Source organism: Sapajus apella, unplaced genomic scaffold (genome assembly GCF_009761245.1).
Source record: "Sapajus apella isolate SASKATOON/1434 unplaced genomic scaffold, GSC_monkey_1.0 scaffold55, whole genome shotgun sequence".
NCBI lineage: Eukaryota > Metazoa > Chordata > Mammalia > Primates > Cebidae > Sapajus > Sapajus apella.
In genome coordinates, this window is record NW_022436995.1 from 3252820 (window position 1) to 3270131 (window position 17312).

Genomic DNA, 17312 nt, shown 5'->3' on the forward strand with positions numbered 1-17312 from the left:
ATTTAACTCAAATGTCATTTCTCTGCTAAAGTTTCTTACACCCCCATGAACAAAAAATTCACAAGTTCTACAGAAGTACAATCAAACTTTAAGCATAGTGTGCATCCACTATGTGCTGCCTAGTTTCTATGTAATCTGTCTTGATGATTTAGATGGTAAGCACCTTAAGGGAAAGGCCCATTTGTACTATCACCATATAACACAGAGTGTGTATGTAGCAATAACACAGAAAATAAATCTAAAAAAACCCACTAATTTCAAATTAAAGAAAAAAAAAACTAACCACAAATACTCCCAAGGAAACAATTTGCATGTTTAAAGAATTAGGAGAAAAACAGTACCTAATATTCAATTAATGTGAAAGTCAGACAACCTATAATTATACATCATAGTTTTTATTATTCAATCAACTTCAAACTCCAAAATACATGAGGCCTCTTTTTATTTTCCTTTCCTTTCCTCCTTTCTGTTCTCCTCTCCTCTCGTCTTTTCCTTTCTTTTCTTTTTTGAGATAGAGTCTTGGTCTGTCTCCCAGGCTGAAGTGTAGTGGTGCCATGATAGCTCACTGCAGCCTCAAACTCCTGGCCTCAATGATCTTCCTGAGTCAGCCTCCTAGAGTGCTCAGATTACAGGTTTAACAGCCCTAAACTGTCTTCTAAAATCAAATCATTGTCTTTAAAATATATAAATAATTCTGTAAACTAAAATTTACTTCCCTGTAATATTTTATATTTCAATTTTAAAAATCACCAAAAACGTATGTTGAAATGTGGCTCTGTCATTTAAGAAAAATGATTTTCTGTCTTGGGTAAAAATGCCTTGTGGTATACCTTAGCCTTAAAAAACATCACTATATGTCTCTTAAAACACAGTAACATTCACATTGAATGATGAAGAATTAAAGAGAGGAAAAACTAACAACACAGTAACAATTGAGATTCAGTGTAAGATTTTTGTATGAACTCTAAAATGCCCTACATTTAACGTGAAGAAAATGCTTAGTACATAAGTAAACTATTGACCATTTGGTCATTGCTCAATTTCCTATAATAGAAATAATATAACTAGTAAAACCAAGAATCTAACAGATCACCACACATATATTTATGTCTTAGTTGTTGCTTTCTTTTCTTTGACTAGCCAATTTGTGTGAATTTCCTTAGTATCCTCCAGAGTTCATAAAATTGATATAGTCCAATATTTCCCTTCATGCTATAGCTTATTCATTCTCATTGTTCAAACTATATACTAAGAATACATCTATTTTCATATTAAAGCACTTTAGTCTTCAATAATGTTGAGATAAAAATCATTTTTAATGATGTCAGTTGAATGATGCAATCTCAGATTTATAGAACTTTATATTGCATTCTAGTATTCTACTCTATGGTAAGCAAATTGGAACATCAAAGGCCAGTTTCAGCATAAAGACAGAATACATAATCCTCTTCACTAACTCATTCTTTAGGTTAAGCATCATCTCCTGGGCCATCCAGCCTCAAGAGCCTGCCATCTGTGTAACCACACTTAGAAGAGCCCCAAATTTTCTTTAATGCTCTGATGTTGCCATAGTGAATTTATTAATTTTTGAACAAGGGGCATGCATTTTTATGTACACTGGACACCACATATTGAGGAGCTGCTCCTGTCTTTGGGAGTGATAAAACTTTAAGTCACTATAAATTTGTCCATCAAATAACTTTAAGTCAGTAGGAAATTTCAACAAGGACAGTAAGAGGCATAGCAAATGTTTGTATTACAGAGACAATGGGAAAAAAGAAAATCTAAAATAAAAGGTGTATGCATAAATTAGCCATTTTGTTAGCTAATAATTATCTGTTGAGTACCTTCTATGTGCCATGCGTTGTTTCGGCCACTGAGATTATAGCAATGATACAGACAAAGTGTCAGGCTTTGTGAAATTTCCACTCCGGAGAAACCACATCTATCTGTAGTAAGCAGGGCCTTTCCAGAGGTAGTGTTTTGCAAGAAGACCATATGTTTATTTTATCCCTAATATTGTTACTTTTGGTAGCCAGGCAAATTATTGATAGTTAAGAAAATTTAACAATTACAACCAATCTCATTACTAATGTTGAATTTTCCCTAAAGGATTGTTGGAAATTTCATAAATCAATGTTAGTCATCTTAACTATTTTGTCATTTGTAACACATAGTTTCAAACAGGCAATATAACTAGCACTTTGGAAGGCTCAGGCGGGCGGATCACAAGGTCAAGAGATTGAGACCATCCTGGCCAACATGGTGAAACCCCTTCTCTAGCAAAAACACAATTAGTTGGGTGTAGTGGTGTACGCCTGTAGTCCCAGCTACTTGGGAGGCTGAACCTGGGAGAAGGAGGTTGCAGTGACCCAAGATCACGCCACTGCACTCCAGCCTGGTGACAGAGCAAGACTCTGTCTCAAAAAAAAAAAAAAGTTAGGGCTCATTTTGTATTTCTTCTCTCTATTCTGTACTCTATCTTTTGTCCAAGTTTAATGGTTTATGAACTGTACTCCCATCAAAGGAGTTCTTTTAGATACAAGCGTTGATTCTTTGGATCTGGGCTTTGTGCCACTGATTCTGTAAAGGAAACAAGCAAAAAAAAAAAAAAAAAAACCAAAACAAAGCAATGGTTTTAAGTATGGAATATTTCTGGAAAGCCATCCCTTAGAAAATAAGGACAAATGATCCTGAATCTTACAAAATTGCTCTTACTCTCTTACAGGAAATATCATATGTGGAATGTCATATAGTACAGTGTCACCTAACACAATGAGGCAGGAAGACAATGGATATTTGTTGATTGAATACATAAATAAATAACTGTGTTTAACAACATCTTTCCCTCAGTTGCCCTAAATAAATCCATCTCAACACCAGCACCAATGTTTAAATATCAGTTAGATTTTAAAAATATGTTTTCATTGCTTCTAGCTTGTTTTTAAGCTAGAAAAGAAATAATGTCCAAACACAAGTACTTTTCCTCACCCTAATTTCCTTTTGTTTTAGTTGTAGATGATAAAAGTTGAGTATCTTTTAGGAACAAAATACAACTGTGCAAAGTTAGCACATTTTTGTCAGCCTGAATCATGAACTTCTATTCTTAAGGAGTAAAATCAATCCAGTGTGCACTGCAATTTGGAACCATGAGAAGGCACAAAATTATAGGTGAATACCTCAATGTACAAGAGACAAAATGATGCCTGATCATGTGTCTACCACATTCGTCTCTATGTTTTCAACACATATTATTTATCTCGCATGATGTAAGAATCTTCCATTAAATTCATTTTGGTAACAAGTTGGCAAAACAAATACAGCTACTCTGGAACTCTGGATGAGTGCTGATTGTGTCTCATAGAATCACAGGGCTTTAAAGCATCTGAATGAACCCTCTGCTACCAAATCCCTGTAATTTTCCTTGTCGACAGATGTACATTTAATCAAGAAAAAAACTAATAACATGTTTTCATTTTTAACTTTACAAGAAAGAATTTCACTCCAATATATTTTTGTACTTAACCATTTTCATTATGAAGAGATTTCACCATATGATTCTGCAAAACAATCACATCTGACTACAACTTTCACATATCAGTTTTTGTTAGTAAAGGGTACATTTCCTATATATTTTGTGTTTGAAGACTCCTAAACTCTCTCTCAATATTTTCTTCTTAGCACTATATAGTTATGCTGTGTTTAAAATTTCTGATAATTGTCTTAACTCTAGACATTTGTTTAACTTGTTTAATATAATTTTAGACTCTTTGGGGTATTTTCATGAAATAGTAGTATTACTTAACCTAGAAGCCTATATCTATCTTAGTCAATGCTATTAATCTTATTTGGATGATTTCTGTAAAATCTCATGTAACTCTAAATCAAAATAGATGAAACTGTGTTTCAGAACCTAGTATTCATTGAGCATTCACAACATTAAAATTTTGTTTTTAAGAAACTTAAAAGGGAAAAATATATTTTTAACCAAAAACTATTAGATCTCCTGAACTTCAATTATTCTAAATGTGTACATCTTTTATATCATAAATATATGCCTCTTACCTGTGCTGCTGGATATATTAACATCAATACTGATATCAGATATTCCTCCTCCCTTCAGAGATGCTACACATGTGTACGTCCCAAAATCCGTGAATTTTAAATCAATGATATCCAAGTTTGTTGTTCCAGGAGAGACATCAGGATCAGTCTGTGTAATAACCATCCGCTCAGAACTTCTTAATGGACGACCATTTTTAAACCAACTAAATGTTAGCTCCTCAGAAGGAACAGCTTCTACTTGGCAAGATATTTTCACCTCACGGCCAATCTGGATGTTGTCATCTTTGTGATAAGGATCTGGTGTGATCCAAAATCGTCCTTTTTTTAATGCTACAACATAAAAATTCCATAAGGAGTTAGTGTTACTTTCATAACTTTAGGGATTCATTCATTCTAGATCATCATCTCTGAGCTTAAATAAAGTAAAACCAAATGAAGTGTATATATGTTTCTTTGTTATATCCAAGTAGTGTGCATACCAGTAAACCTCATTCAGGTAATCCAGAAGTAATATCAAAAACCTGAGTCACTTAAAGACTCTAAACACTGATTTTTATAAATTTGGTAATATTTTCCAGTGATATCAAAAGTAATACCTTAAGTCTATGTACAATTAAACACTGACATTGAATTTTGAACAAATGAAGGACTCTATGTAGTCATAGGGCATTAAAAGTAAGACTATGGGTCTCATTTAGTCTAACTCTTTCCCTATGTCACTACTTATTGTATACTTTTTCAAACAACTCAAATATTGCACAAAGGACCTATGAACATTCTCCTAAGGTTATATCTACATGTTGACCAACACTAGTTTGGCAATATTTGAGTCCATTCACATTCATGAGACATTGTTATATACTGAAATAATCTGAACTGGAAAAGAAAACCTGGGGCAAAAAGCATTTTCAAAACATTTACTGTGAACTTTTCTATTTTACCATACATAGATGTTTCCAGTTAAAACTGTTTGTTGGCTCTCTAATGCAGATATCCAAAAGAACCTCTCCACAGATAGCTTACAAAACATGTGAGGTTTGTACACTCACAGCAGTGCTGTTTTCACAGTGTCATTCGTAATGACTACCAGAAGGCTGCCAAGGGAGCATCAATAGGCCTTCTGCTAAGGGCCTGAACTCTGAATGATGCCACGGTGCTCACTATGGAATAGCATTTGCTCTTTTTTGTGACAGTGATTCTCTTATATACACATTTTTCTTTTTATCATCTTCCCCATTTCCCTCTTCTTTAACATCACTATCCCTATATGATGAAACATATACAGTGAAACGTAATTATCAGGATAAAATATTCATCATTCACTTTTACCGTTAAGCCTAAATATGTAATAATATTGTCAAAACTGCCATGAATTTAGTGGACCTGCAGATACTAGAAGGCTGATAACAGCATTCTGGATGAACTCTCCTTAGTTTAACTATCATTACATCAGTTAGTCCAAAAAAAGCCAGTGAGCATTGAAAATCTATAGAATCATGCAGAATGAACTAGAGCTCAATAGACTTTTAAATCTTAAAAACTTTTCTGTTTTTTCTCTTTAGCCTCAAATATTTTCATCTGCTTTCTTGTTGGCATCTTAATAAAAAGATACAAATGAATATTAAAAAACAATGTTTGTGTCATTCTTTTTCATTTAAAATATGGTCCTCATGTACTGCAGCTGGCATATTCATAGATTAGAGGCCAACCTAGGCACAAAACACTTATGATACTTATGTCTAGAGAAACCACAAACATTTATAGCTATGAAATGTTTTATATGCTTGAAGAAGTTTCAATCTCAGAGAAGAGCCTCCCTAAATTATTTAGAAAATGCACTAAGTTTTAATCTTAATACAAACACGAGAAGACAAACACTTAAATCACATTCTTATATTGTCATTTGTTCCATTTTTCCATAGTAAAATGTAACTTATGACTCTTATTTATCTCTAACCATATCTTTATCAGTAAGTTACTCTAGGGTGAAATTAGGATACATTTTGGTATTCTGTTACCTAGAATCATATATTTATATTTACACAGGCACTGAAGTATGACTTTACATTGTATTTTGGAAGGGAAATGTGATGAAAATGTCCATATCTGGCTACCACATTTGTTATATAATAATTGTGCTCACACAATGCCAATGTAATTGAAGTTTTACAGTACAAAGCAAATTATATGAGTATAAAATATTCTTTTCTTTTAAAAACAGATCTAAAAATATGTGGAGAGCATTTACTTTTGTTAGCACTATAACTTAAATGTGAGTTTCCTTTCACTTGCTAACAATTTTCTTTAGCCTGTTTTTAAAGAGAAATAACAGAATTTTTGTCATAATTTTGAAAATGTTAATATTGCATATATTAATTTATTAATAACTATATGATTAATATCAGGTTTCAGATGGGATACTTTTTAGAATAGCTTTCATTACAAAGATATATGTTGGTTGGCATATATAAACACACATACACAAAACTGAGATGTTTAAGTGATTGTCATTTATTTACCATGCAGCTATTGTTTTCTACTTCTGTGCTCTTCATAGTGACATATTAAAGTGACCCTGAGAGAACTGCAAACTCACCAGCCTAATTAGATTTAAAATACTAAACTCAAAAAACACCAATAAAAATATGAAATCAATAGCTGTATTATGTGTTATAGACTATTTATTCATAAAAAAACAACTTTAAAACCCAAAGTAAAAATATTAGAGATTATAAGCCCATAATCAATTAATTATATAATATATAACTATACAAATTAGTAGAAAGAAATCAAGTATGCTTTTAAGAATGAATTGACAGCAAAAAAACATTGGTTCATCTTAGTATCATATAATTCTATGATTTGTCCTAAGTTAATTGTACTGGTGTTTTGAATGACACAGAATCTAAAGGGAAAGTGAAACAAGTAAGTCTGCCAAGTGAGCTCAAGTGAAGGAATATCAGAGTAAGTAACACAGATTATTTAATAGAGTCATTTCTCTGTTTATGTTGTCCCTGTAACAAAATAACATGACTGGTTTTGCAAAAAAGAAATGTTCAGACAAAACTGTGTATGTTTACTCATATATAATATGAGCACAGGACAGATAAATTTTGTTTTCTTAATCAGTTCAGAAAACTAAGAGCATAGTTCTGTAAATTAGCTCTGAGTACACTGAGAACTTGCAACCTAATTCCAGTTTTTCATGTCCACATGTCGAAGATGGGCAAACTAATTTTCATGAGTCAAGTGCATCATTTATAAAAATAGAAGGTGATAGAATTAAGCTCCCTTAGAGACATATTGTGAGAAATAGCTTATTAACAATTGTGCCTGAGTTTGGAAAATATAAAGTGTTTAATATAGTTAATCAACTGGGCAGCAGGTCCCTTCATTTATAATTAAACACTCTCTTTTTCAGTGAACAATTTATGGTAGTTCATGCCATGTTAATTTAAAGTCATTTCCTGCTACCAGTTAAGATTTCAAACTTTTAAAACAAATCAGCGATTAGGACTGGAGTATATAACAGAGGCCCAACAGACTTAACAAGGCTCTATAGAACTAAAGAAATTCTATGGAAAAAGGAGAGGAGAAATCCCTTTCCCCAAATGTAATTTCTCAGTCTGAATATTGAAAATCCCCTAACACCAGCCTGAGAGAACAACAGATTTGGCTTAATGTGTCATAGATCGTGATGGATGAACCTTAAAGGGTACTTGTTTAGTCTGGCAGTGCATGTAAAAGATTGGCATCAAGCTGAGCCTCTGTTCTGGATAATCTCTTTGGAAACACTGTAACATAACTATATCCTCCTTTTTTTTTAATATTGTGAATTGAATGCAGGCATGGCCTGTGTTTATTTTTTTAACAGTTTATGTGCAAGGATATTCTAATTGCACTTACTGAAGTCCCTCTACTTCAGGCTATACAGAAGTGCTCTGCAAATGGAATGAAATCCATGTATTGAAGCAGAGGCTACTCACTGCAAAAATTTGGGTAGGGTTTGCTGCTGACCTTTCCCTAGAAATAAGAGTCCATACCTGTGAATGTGAATGTCAGTGGTTCAATGGAAGACTTGAAGTATGCAAAACACAGTCATTCAATAATAAACTAAAATTTATTGACAGAACAGAAAAAGAAAATAATATTAAACTTTAATGTAAAAGCATCTCTTTGGAGATAATAAACATGAGGTGTCAGCTTTGAAACTTCTGTTAAGCATCTGCTTCAGAAGAATAAGACACAGAGTGATAACTGATCACCATTTCTGGTTGATAAACTAATGAAAAGACTCTAAATAGATCATGTTTTATAATCAGGTTGTAGGATTCTGGAAAACCTGAAGAAATGACAAAACCTTGTTGAGATCTGGATATAGAAACCATTAATAATGTAATCAGGTAAATAAAAATCAATTTCCTATTTACTTATTATTTAGTGAAGAAAATAAAAATATCAGTGTGAAAGATGAAGTATTTTCCTGACCCACCAAAGGCCAGTTAGATAAGCAGTTGGAAATAAGTTGCATCAGCAAAGCAACTTAAAAAAATAGTAAATGACAGTATATATGCTCTGTGCTACTATAATTAGGCACCTATCTTCCTCCTCAATAGGACTGTGAACACCTGCGGTTGGAGGGGGCACACTTTAATCCTCTTTATTATCTCCAAATCCTGACCATGGTGCACTGTTATAGTTGGCACTCAATACTCTTTACTGAATTTAATTATAATTGACATTTCAAAGCATTAACTTTACAGATGCCAACTGTTTCCATTCAGTACAAGTTCCTGTTAATTTTGATTTTGTCTTGCAGTCTTGCGTTCTGAGATGCACCTGGGGAAACAGAATGGGAAAAGGAACAGATCTGATGTCCTCTAGGATTCAGAGATTTTGTTGTGGGAACAGAATAATACTTGGTGAACAAACAGCATCAATATGGGAATATACGTGAGGAAAAGAATTATGCACAGAACGCAAGAAAACTCCTTCTAGCACATCCACTGACTAGTAGCTATGTGTATGGAACATCAGCTATCAAACGACTCTTTGTAAAGGAGGATTTCATCCAAAACGGCTTGTGTATATGCTTCAGATAATAATCATTTCTGAGCAAATATGGATAATTTCTCAACTGATATAGTTGATAATCATTTCTGAGGAATGATGGAAGAAGGAAAACAACTGACATCTAAGGACACTGACAGTGTCTGAAATAAGATTTGCCAAAACCTGTTCCAGAAAAAGGTGAATAGAGGTTCGATTAAAACAAAGTGTAACAAATATACTTTGAAGATTGACTATATGAACAAAAGTTTGCATTTCTCCAGAACTTTTAAGAACTTCGAAGGTGCTAACGTGTACACTGTTACATTACTAGAGAGGCTGATTGTATCTACCAAGGAACCCTGTATTTTTGGAACATGTCTGAGGACTAGCATCCCAGAGAATAAAGTTTGGGAAACAGTGACTTGAGAAAATCCATCAGTTGAAGAGAATAATTGAAAAGACTCTAAAATTAGGTTCCATTCTTAATACTGTAAGCATTTTCCTTATGAGCATCACAAAATAATCAGTAAGATGTGACTCTCCAGTGAAAATAATATTTATTATTTAAAGAGCCAAAGGGCTTGGGAATGACCTTAATTTTTTAAGTTAATAAGTAATGGTACATTGAAGTTATAAAATTGTATTTCAGAGTCATCTAATAAACTCACCTACACTAGGGCAGTATGCCTCTTTCCTTCCCAACCAACAATTTAAAAAACAAAATTAACTTATCAGTTCGTTCCCGTCTCTGAAATGTACATTTTGCAATATGCAAATAGCATCAAAAAGCAGTTAAATGTGTCAGCTTTTGTACAACTCCAACCACTGATACAAACAAGACTTAATCTCATTTGCTTGAAGAAATAATTTGAGTTAATTTATTTATAACTCATGTTATTATAAAAAGTATATGCAATGTTATTATTACAAGTATAAAAGGATTAAAGTTTCTAGAAAATGGATATAAAAAGAGAGGTCTTTTAAATTTTCTTTCTCTGATATGCTATTAAGTATTCTTATACTCATTCTCTGTATCTAACAACTGCAATTGCCAATCTAGTCTGAATGGAAGTTCACTAATAATGCAAGAACAAAATTACAATACATCCTTTCCTGAAAGTGGTTTAATATAGCACCACTGATAATCTAAACGCAGAATCAGATGATGAAAAGAAGTTGTGGTTCTATTTAATCATAAACTATCAAGGCTCTATTTATTTTGTGAATTTACTCAAAGCTAATTAATACAGTTAATCATTCAAATTATTTAAGCATAGTATGGCTGAATTGTAATTGTCTTTTTATATCCTTTCTCAATAGAACATCAGCAGGTAAGTATCTTGACTAAGAATTAAAGAAGGAAAGCATGCTTTAGGCAGGGACAAATTATGCTTTTTAGGGGAAATTCTTCTTTAAGAAGGGGGAAAAAGTGGACTAAAATAATAATTATTATTATTTAGCCATTCCTACTATTTTAGCCCCATTTTAAGTAAGGAGATAAATATATATTGCTAATAAATTACCAAAATGTCTATACAGGTGTTATAAATAAAATCATTTACATGTGGCTGCCATGTAAATGGTATTTTACTTAGCATAATAGCTTAGCACAGATTATTTGAATAGAGGATTATTACTTTGTTGGTCCTATAATGTTAAAAATTAGTGGGTATTTTGAGTTCACCTTTTCCATCAAATTTAATAATACTTTTCACTATGAGAAATGAGAATGTGTTCTGGTATATTATATTTTTTATTAGTTGCTAAATACCTGGGACTAGAAACAGCTATCAGATAAGCCGCAGCTTAGAAACATTGGTGCTACATGTAATTCACCTGAAATCCTTTTGAAAATGGTACATCCTTAATATTTATGAAATTGATCATGCACTAGTGAAAATTGGATGAGATAATGAGACTAACTTAATCTAAAATCTTTTGTCACCTTTCTTGAGCTTTTTTATTTTCTGTTTCATAAACTGTGCCCTTTCCCTTTCCAAAATGATCCTGTCCCTCTGCCAACCTCTCTCAAGGTACCGTGATGTCCAACATTCGCTTAGCCACCACTTTGGAAATATCAATATTTCCTCTTCCATATTCTATTCCCTCTGACTGGAAATTTTTTAGGTCATATCTAAACTTATAACACTCCTCTTAGCCCCAATAATCCCTCAAACTATTAGTGGCATATTTCTTAATAAAATGGTGAAATACCAGTTGCACTCACTCACTAGGACACTTTATATACTGCCTTTCACTGGTGCTACTCTGGCAGTGAGGACTCAATGCTTAGCAATGATCTCTTAACCAATTAATGCAATATTTTCTAGTTCTCATTCTTTTTTTGTATTATTTACATTTCTACTTCATGTCACTTTACATTATGGGCTCTTCCTTTTTGAACCTCTCTTTTGTACTGGCTTCTATGACTGGCAGGATATAAATTTAAGAAAATAAATTAATGGACTGTTTTCATTCACATCACAATTGTCATGACATTCTCCCTTGTTCATCTGAGTTCTATCATTGGAACAGTAGTTGTAAAGTTAGTCTCATTGAGAAAGGGAGGATTTTTCTAAATTATTTTGCCACAACTGGAAACCATGGAGTTTTCCCTTGATGTTCTCTCTTCCCTTTTGCTGCCTATGATGGAACATAAGAGAGTTCTTTGTTTTATTTGAGATGTAGAATCTTGCAACCAGATCCATGCATATTTCAATTTAAAAGAAAAACATTTTAAAATCATTTATATATATGTTTTCATTTTAACATTTCAGGGCAAATAAAATAAGATATATTCAATGACTAGGTGAGGAATATATTTAATTACTAAGAATTTGTATAAATTCTCTAAATTACCTTATTTGATAGGAAAATGAAGAGTCTGAGAAGGATCCAAGATGGCTGAATAGGAATAGCTCTGGATTGCTATTCCCAACGAAAACGCAGAGGGTGAGTGATCACTGCTTTTCCAAATGAATTTTTACTATCCACAGACCAGGAGATTCCCAGGCAGAAAAGTGCCATGAGTCTCTAGCGTGGCTGTTTCAGCCAGCACAGCAGGTCTCCACACAACAACTCACACAAATCCAGGCTCCGTTTCAACTGGCGACTGGAATGCCTGGGAGACAGAGTCGCCATTCATCCGAAAAAAAAAGGGAGCTGAAAAGGCAGCCAGGTGATCTGGCTTGGCTGGTCTGACCTCCACAAAGACCAACAATCTGAAACGCTCTGGACTGAGAGTTTCACAGCAAGCACAGCCAGACCAGAGACATCTAGCTCTGTGGGGGGAAGGGCATCTGCCAATACCCAGGCAGTCCGCCATTACCAAGGCAGTCCACCATTACTGAGGCAGTTCTAACTATACCCCTATAAACAAAACTGCAAGGAAGTTCACATAGCAGCTGGGGAGAGCCTATGGCAGCTCAGCAATGCCTCTGCTGGCAGACTGTGACTAGACTTTCTCCTTGCTGGGCAGGGCATCTCTACAAAAGGCAGCAGAATGACAGAAAGTTATAAATAAAGCTCCACCATCCCAGGACAGAGCACTTAGTTAAAAAAAAAAAAAAAAAAAAAAAGGCAGTTATGACTTCTGCCGCAGCAGACTTAAATGTACCTGCCCAGCAGCTCTGAACAGAACAACAGAGCTCACATCTCAGCACCTGAGCTCCTATAAGAGACAGGCTGTCTCCTCAAGCAGCTCCCTGATCCCCATATAACCAAGGAGATACCTCATAAAGGAGAGCTCAGGCTGACATCTTGTTGGTATCCTTCAGGGACAAAGATAACAGAAGAAGAAACCGGCAGCAACCCCTACTGTTCTACAGCTGCTGCAGGTGATCCCCAGGCAAGCAGGGTCTGGAGTGGACCTCCAGCAGTCCTACAGCAGGGGGGCCTGACTGTTAGAAGGAAAACTGAGAAACAGAAATAAGTTCATCAGCAACAAAAAGGATATCCTCTCAGAGACCCCATCTGAAAGTCACCAACCACAAAGACCACAGGTAGATAAATCCACAAAGATGGGAAGAAACCAGCACAAAAAGATGAAAATACCCAAAACCAGAATGTTTCTCCTCCTCCAAGGGATCACAACTCCTCACCAGCAAAGGAACAAGGCTGGATGGAGAATGAGTCTGATGAATTGACAGAAACAGGCTTCAGAAGGTGGGTAATAACAAATTTCTCTGAGCGAAAAGATCATGTTCTAATCCAATGCAAAGAAACTAAGAACCTTGAAAAAAGGTTTGATGAAATGCTAATGAGAATAAACAGCTTAGAGAGGAATATAAATGAATTGATGGAGGTAAAAAACACAACATGAGAACTTCACGAAGCATACACAAGTTTCAATAGCCGAATCGACCAAGCAGAAGAAAGGATGTCAGAGACTGAAGATCAACTCAATGAAATAAATTGAGAAGGAAAGTTTAGAGAAAAAAGAGTAAAAAGAAATGAACAAAGCCTCCACAAAATATGGGATTATGTGAAAAGACCTAATCTACATTTGATAGGTGTATCTAAATGTGATGGAGAGAATAAGTCCAAGCTGGAAAACACTCTCGAGGATATTACCCAGGAGAACTTCCCCAAACTAACAAGGCAGGCCAACATTGAAGTCCAGGAAATACAGAGAACACCACAAAGGTACTCCTCAAGAAGAGCAACCCCAAGGCACATAATTATCAGATTCACCAGGGTTGAAATGGAGGAAAAAATCCTAACAGCAGCCAGAGAGAAAGGTCAGGTTACACACAAAGGGAAGCCCATCAGATTCACAGCAGATCTCTCTGCAGAAACCCTACAAGCCAGAAGAGAGTGGGGGCCAATGTTCAACATCCTTAAAGAAAAGAGCTTTCAACTTAGAATTTCATATCCAGCCAAACTAAGTTTCATAAGCAAAGTACAAATAAAATCCTTTATGAATAAGCAATTGCTGAGAGATTTCATCACCACCAGGCTTGCTTTACAAGAGCTCCTGAAAGAAGCACTAAACATAGGAACAACCAGTACCAGCCACTCCAAAAATGTACCAAATGGTAAAGAGCATCAACACAATGAAGAAACTGTGTCAACTAATGGGCAAAATAACAATCTAGCATCAAAATGGCAGGATCAAATTCACACATAACAATATTAACCCTAAATGTAAATGGACTAAATGCCCCAATCAAAAGGCATAGACTGGCAAATTGGATAAAAAGTCAAAACCTATCAGTGTTCTGTGTCCAGGAACCGATATTACATGCAGGGATACACATAGGCTCAAAATAAAGGGATAGAGGAAGATCTATGAAGCAAATGGAGAGCAAAAAAAGCAGGAGTTGCAATTCTAGTCCCTGATAAAACAGACTTTAAACCAACAAAGATCAAAACAGACAAAGAAGGGCATTACATAATGGTAAAAGGATCAATGCAACAAGAAGAGCTAACTATCCTAAATATATACGCACCCAATACAGGAGCACCCAGATACATAAAGCAAGTTCTTAATGATCTACAAATAGACATAGACTCCCACACAATAATAGTGGGAGACTTTAACACTCCATTGTCAATATTTGATAGAACAATGAGACAGAAAATTAACAAGGATATCCAGGACTTGAACTCAGACCTGGACCAAGCAAACCTAATAGACATTTACAGAAATTTCCACCCCAAATCCACAGAATATACATTATTCTTAGCACCACATCACAGTTACTCTAACATTGACCACATAATTGGAAGTAAATCACTCCTCAGCAAATACAAAAGAATGGAAATCATAACAGTCTCTCAGACCACAGGGCAATCAAATTAGAACTCAGAATTCAGAAAATAACTCAGAACTGCACAACTTCATGGAAACTGAACAACTGGCTCTTGAATGTTGACTGGATAAACAATGAAATGAATACAGAAATATTCTTTGAAACCAACAAGAACAATGACACAACATACTAGAATCTCTGGAACACATTTAAAGCAGTGTCTAGAGGACAATTTATAGCAGTAAATGCCCACATGAGAAGCAAGGAAAGATCTAAAATCAAAACTCTATCCTCAAAATTGAAACAGCTAGAGGAGCAAGACCAAAAAAAACTCAAAACCTAGCAGATGACAAGAAATAACTAAGATAAGAGCAGAACTGAAAGAGACAGAGACACAAAAAATCCTTCAAAAAAATCAATAAATCCAGGCACTGGTTTTTTGAAAAGATCAACAAAATAGACAGATTGCTAGCCAGATTAATAAAAAAGAAAAGAGAGAAGAATCAAATAGAAGTAATAAAAAATGATAAAGGGGATATCATCACAGATTCCAAAGAAATACAAACCATCATCAGAGATTACTACAAACAACTCTATGCACCAAAACCAGTAAATATGGAAGAAACTGATACATTCCTGGACACTTACACCCTCCCAAGCCTAACAAGAAGTCGAAACCCTGAATAGACCAATAACAAGGACTGAAGTTGAGGCAGCAATTAATAGCCTACCAATCATAAAAAGCCCAGGTCCAGATGGGTTCACAGCCGAATTCTACCAGACATACAAAGAAGAGCTGGTACCACTCTTTCTGAAATTATTCCAAACAATACAAAAAGAGGGAATCCTCCCCAAATCATTTTATGAGACCAACATCATCCAAATACCAAAACCCAGCAAAGACTCAACAAGAAAAGAAAACTTCAGGCCAATATCCATGATGAACATGGATGCAAAAATCTTCAATAAAATACTGGCAAACTGATTGCAACAGCACATTAAAAAGCTTATCCATCACGATCAAGGTTTCATCTTTGGGATGCAAGGCTGGTTCAACATACCCAAGTCTATAAACGTAACCACATAAACAGAACCAAAGACAAAAAACACATGATTATCTCAATAGATGCAAAGAAGGCCTTTGACAAAATTCAAAGCCCTTTATGCTAAAAACTCTGAATAACCTAGGTATTGACAGAACATATATTAAAATAATAAAAGATATTTATGACAAACCCACAGTCAATATCATACTGAATGGGCAAAAACTGGAAGCATTCCCTTTGAAATCTGGCACTAGACAAGGATGCCCTCTCTCACCACTCCTATTCAATACAGTATTGGAAGTTCTAGCCAGAGCAATCAGGCAAGAAAAAGAAATAAAGGGTATTCAATTAGGAAAGGAGGGAGTCAAACTGTTTCTATTTGCAGATGACATGATTGCATATTTAGAAGACCCTATGGTCTTAGCCCCAAATCTCCTTAAGCTGATAAGCAACTTCAGCAAAGTCTCAGGATAAAAAATCAATGTGCAAAAATCACAGGCATTCCTATACACCAATAACAGACTTAAAGAGAGCCAAATCAAGAATGAACTGCCATTCACAATTGCTACAAAGAGAATAAAATACCTATGAATACAACTAACTAAAGAACGTAAAGGACCTCTTGAAGGAGAAGTATAAACCACTGCTCAATGAAATAAGAGAGGACACAAACAGATGGAGAAACATTCCATGCTCATGGTTAGGAAGAATCAATATCATGAAAATGGCCATACTGCCCCAAGTAATTTATAGATTCAATGCTATCCCCATCAAGCTACCAATGGCCTTCTTCACAGAACTGGAAAAAACCACCTTAAACTTCATATGGAACCAAAAGTGAGCCTGCATAGCCAAGTCAATTCAAAGCAAAAAGAACAAAGCTGGAGGCATCACACTACCTGACTTCAAACTATACTACAAGGCTACAGTAATCAAAACAGTATGGTACTGTTACCAAAACAGAGATACAGACCAATGGAACAGAACAGAGGCCTTGGAGGCAACACCACACATCTACAACCAAGTGATCTTTGACAAACCTGACAAAAACAGGCAATGGGGAAAGGATTCCCAGTTTAATAAATGGTGTTGGGAGAAATGGCTAGCCATGTGCAGAAGGCAGAAACCAGACCCCTTCCTGACACCTTACACTAAAATTAACTCCAGATGGATTAAAGCCTTCAACTATAAGATCTAACACCATAAAAACCTTAGAAGAAATCCTAGGCAAAACCATTCAGGACATAGGCATAGGCAAAGACTTCATGACTAAAACATCAAAAGCACTGGCAACAAAAGCCAAAATAGACAAATAGGACCTAATTAAACTCCAGAGCCTCTGTACAGTGAAAGAAATAATCATTAGTGAACCGGCAACCAACAGAATGGGAAAAAA

At 34.9% G+C, this 17312-nt stretch overlaps 1 protein-coding gene across 3 annotated transcripts in view; it reads right to left on the bottom strand.

Annotated features, from left to right (window-relative positions):
- The window catches only part of MDGA2 (MAM domain containing glycosylphosphatidylinositol anchor 2), an 863364-nt gene that overhangs the window by 225784 nt on the left and 620268 nt on the right, over window positions 1-17312 (bottom strand). For all 3 annotated transcript variants that reach the window (XM_032244515.1, XM_032244514.1, XM_032244516.1), the window contains one exon: window positions 4066-4395. In XM_032244515.1, the coding sequence (XP_032100406.1) occupies window positions 4066-4395 (330 nt within the window). The remainder of the gene's footprint in view (window positions 1-4065; window positions 4396-17312) is intronic.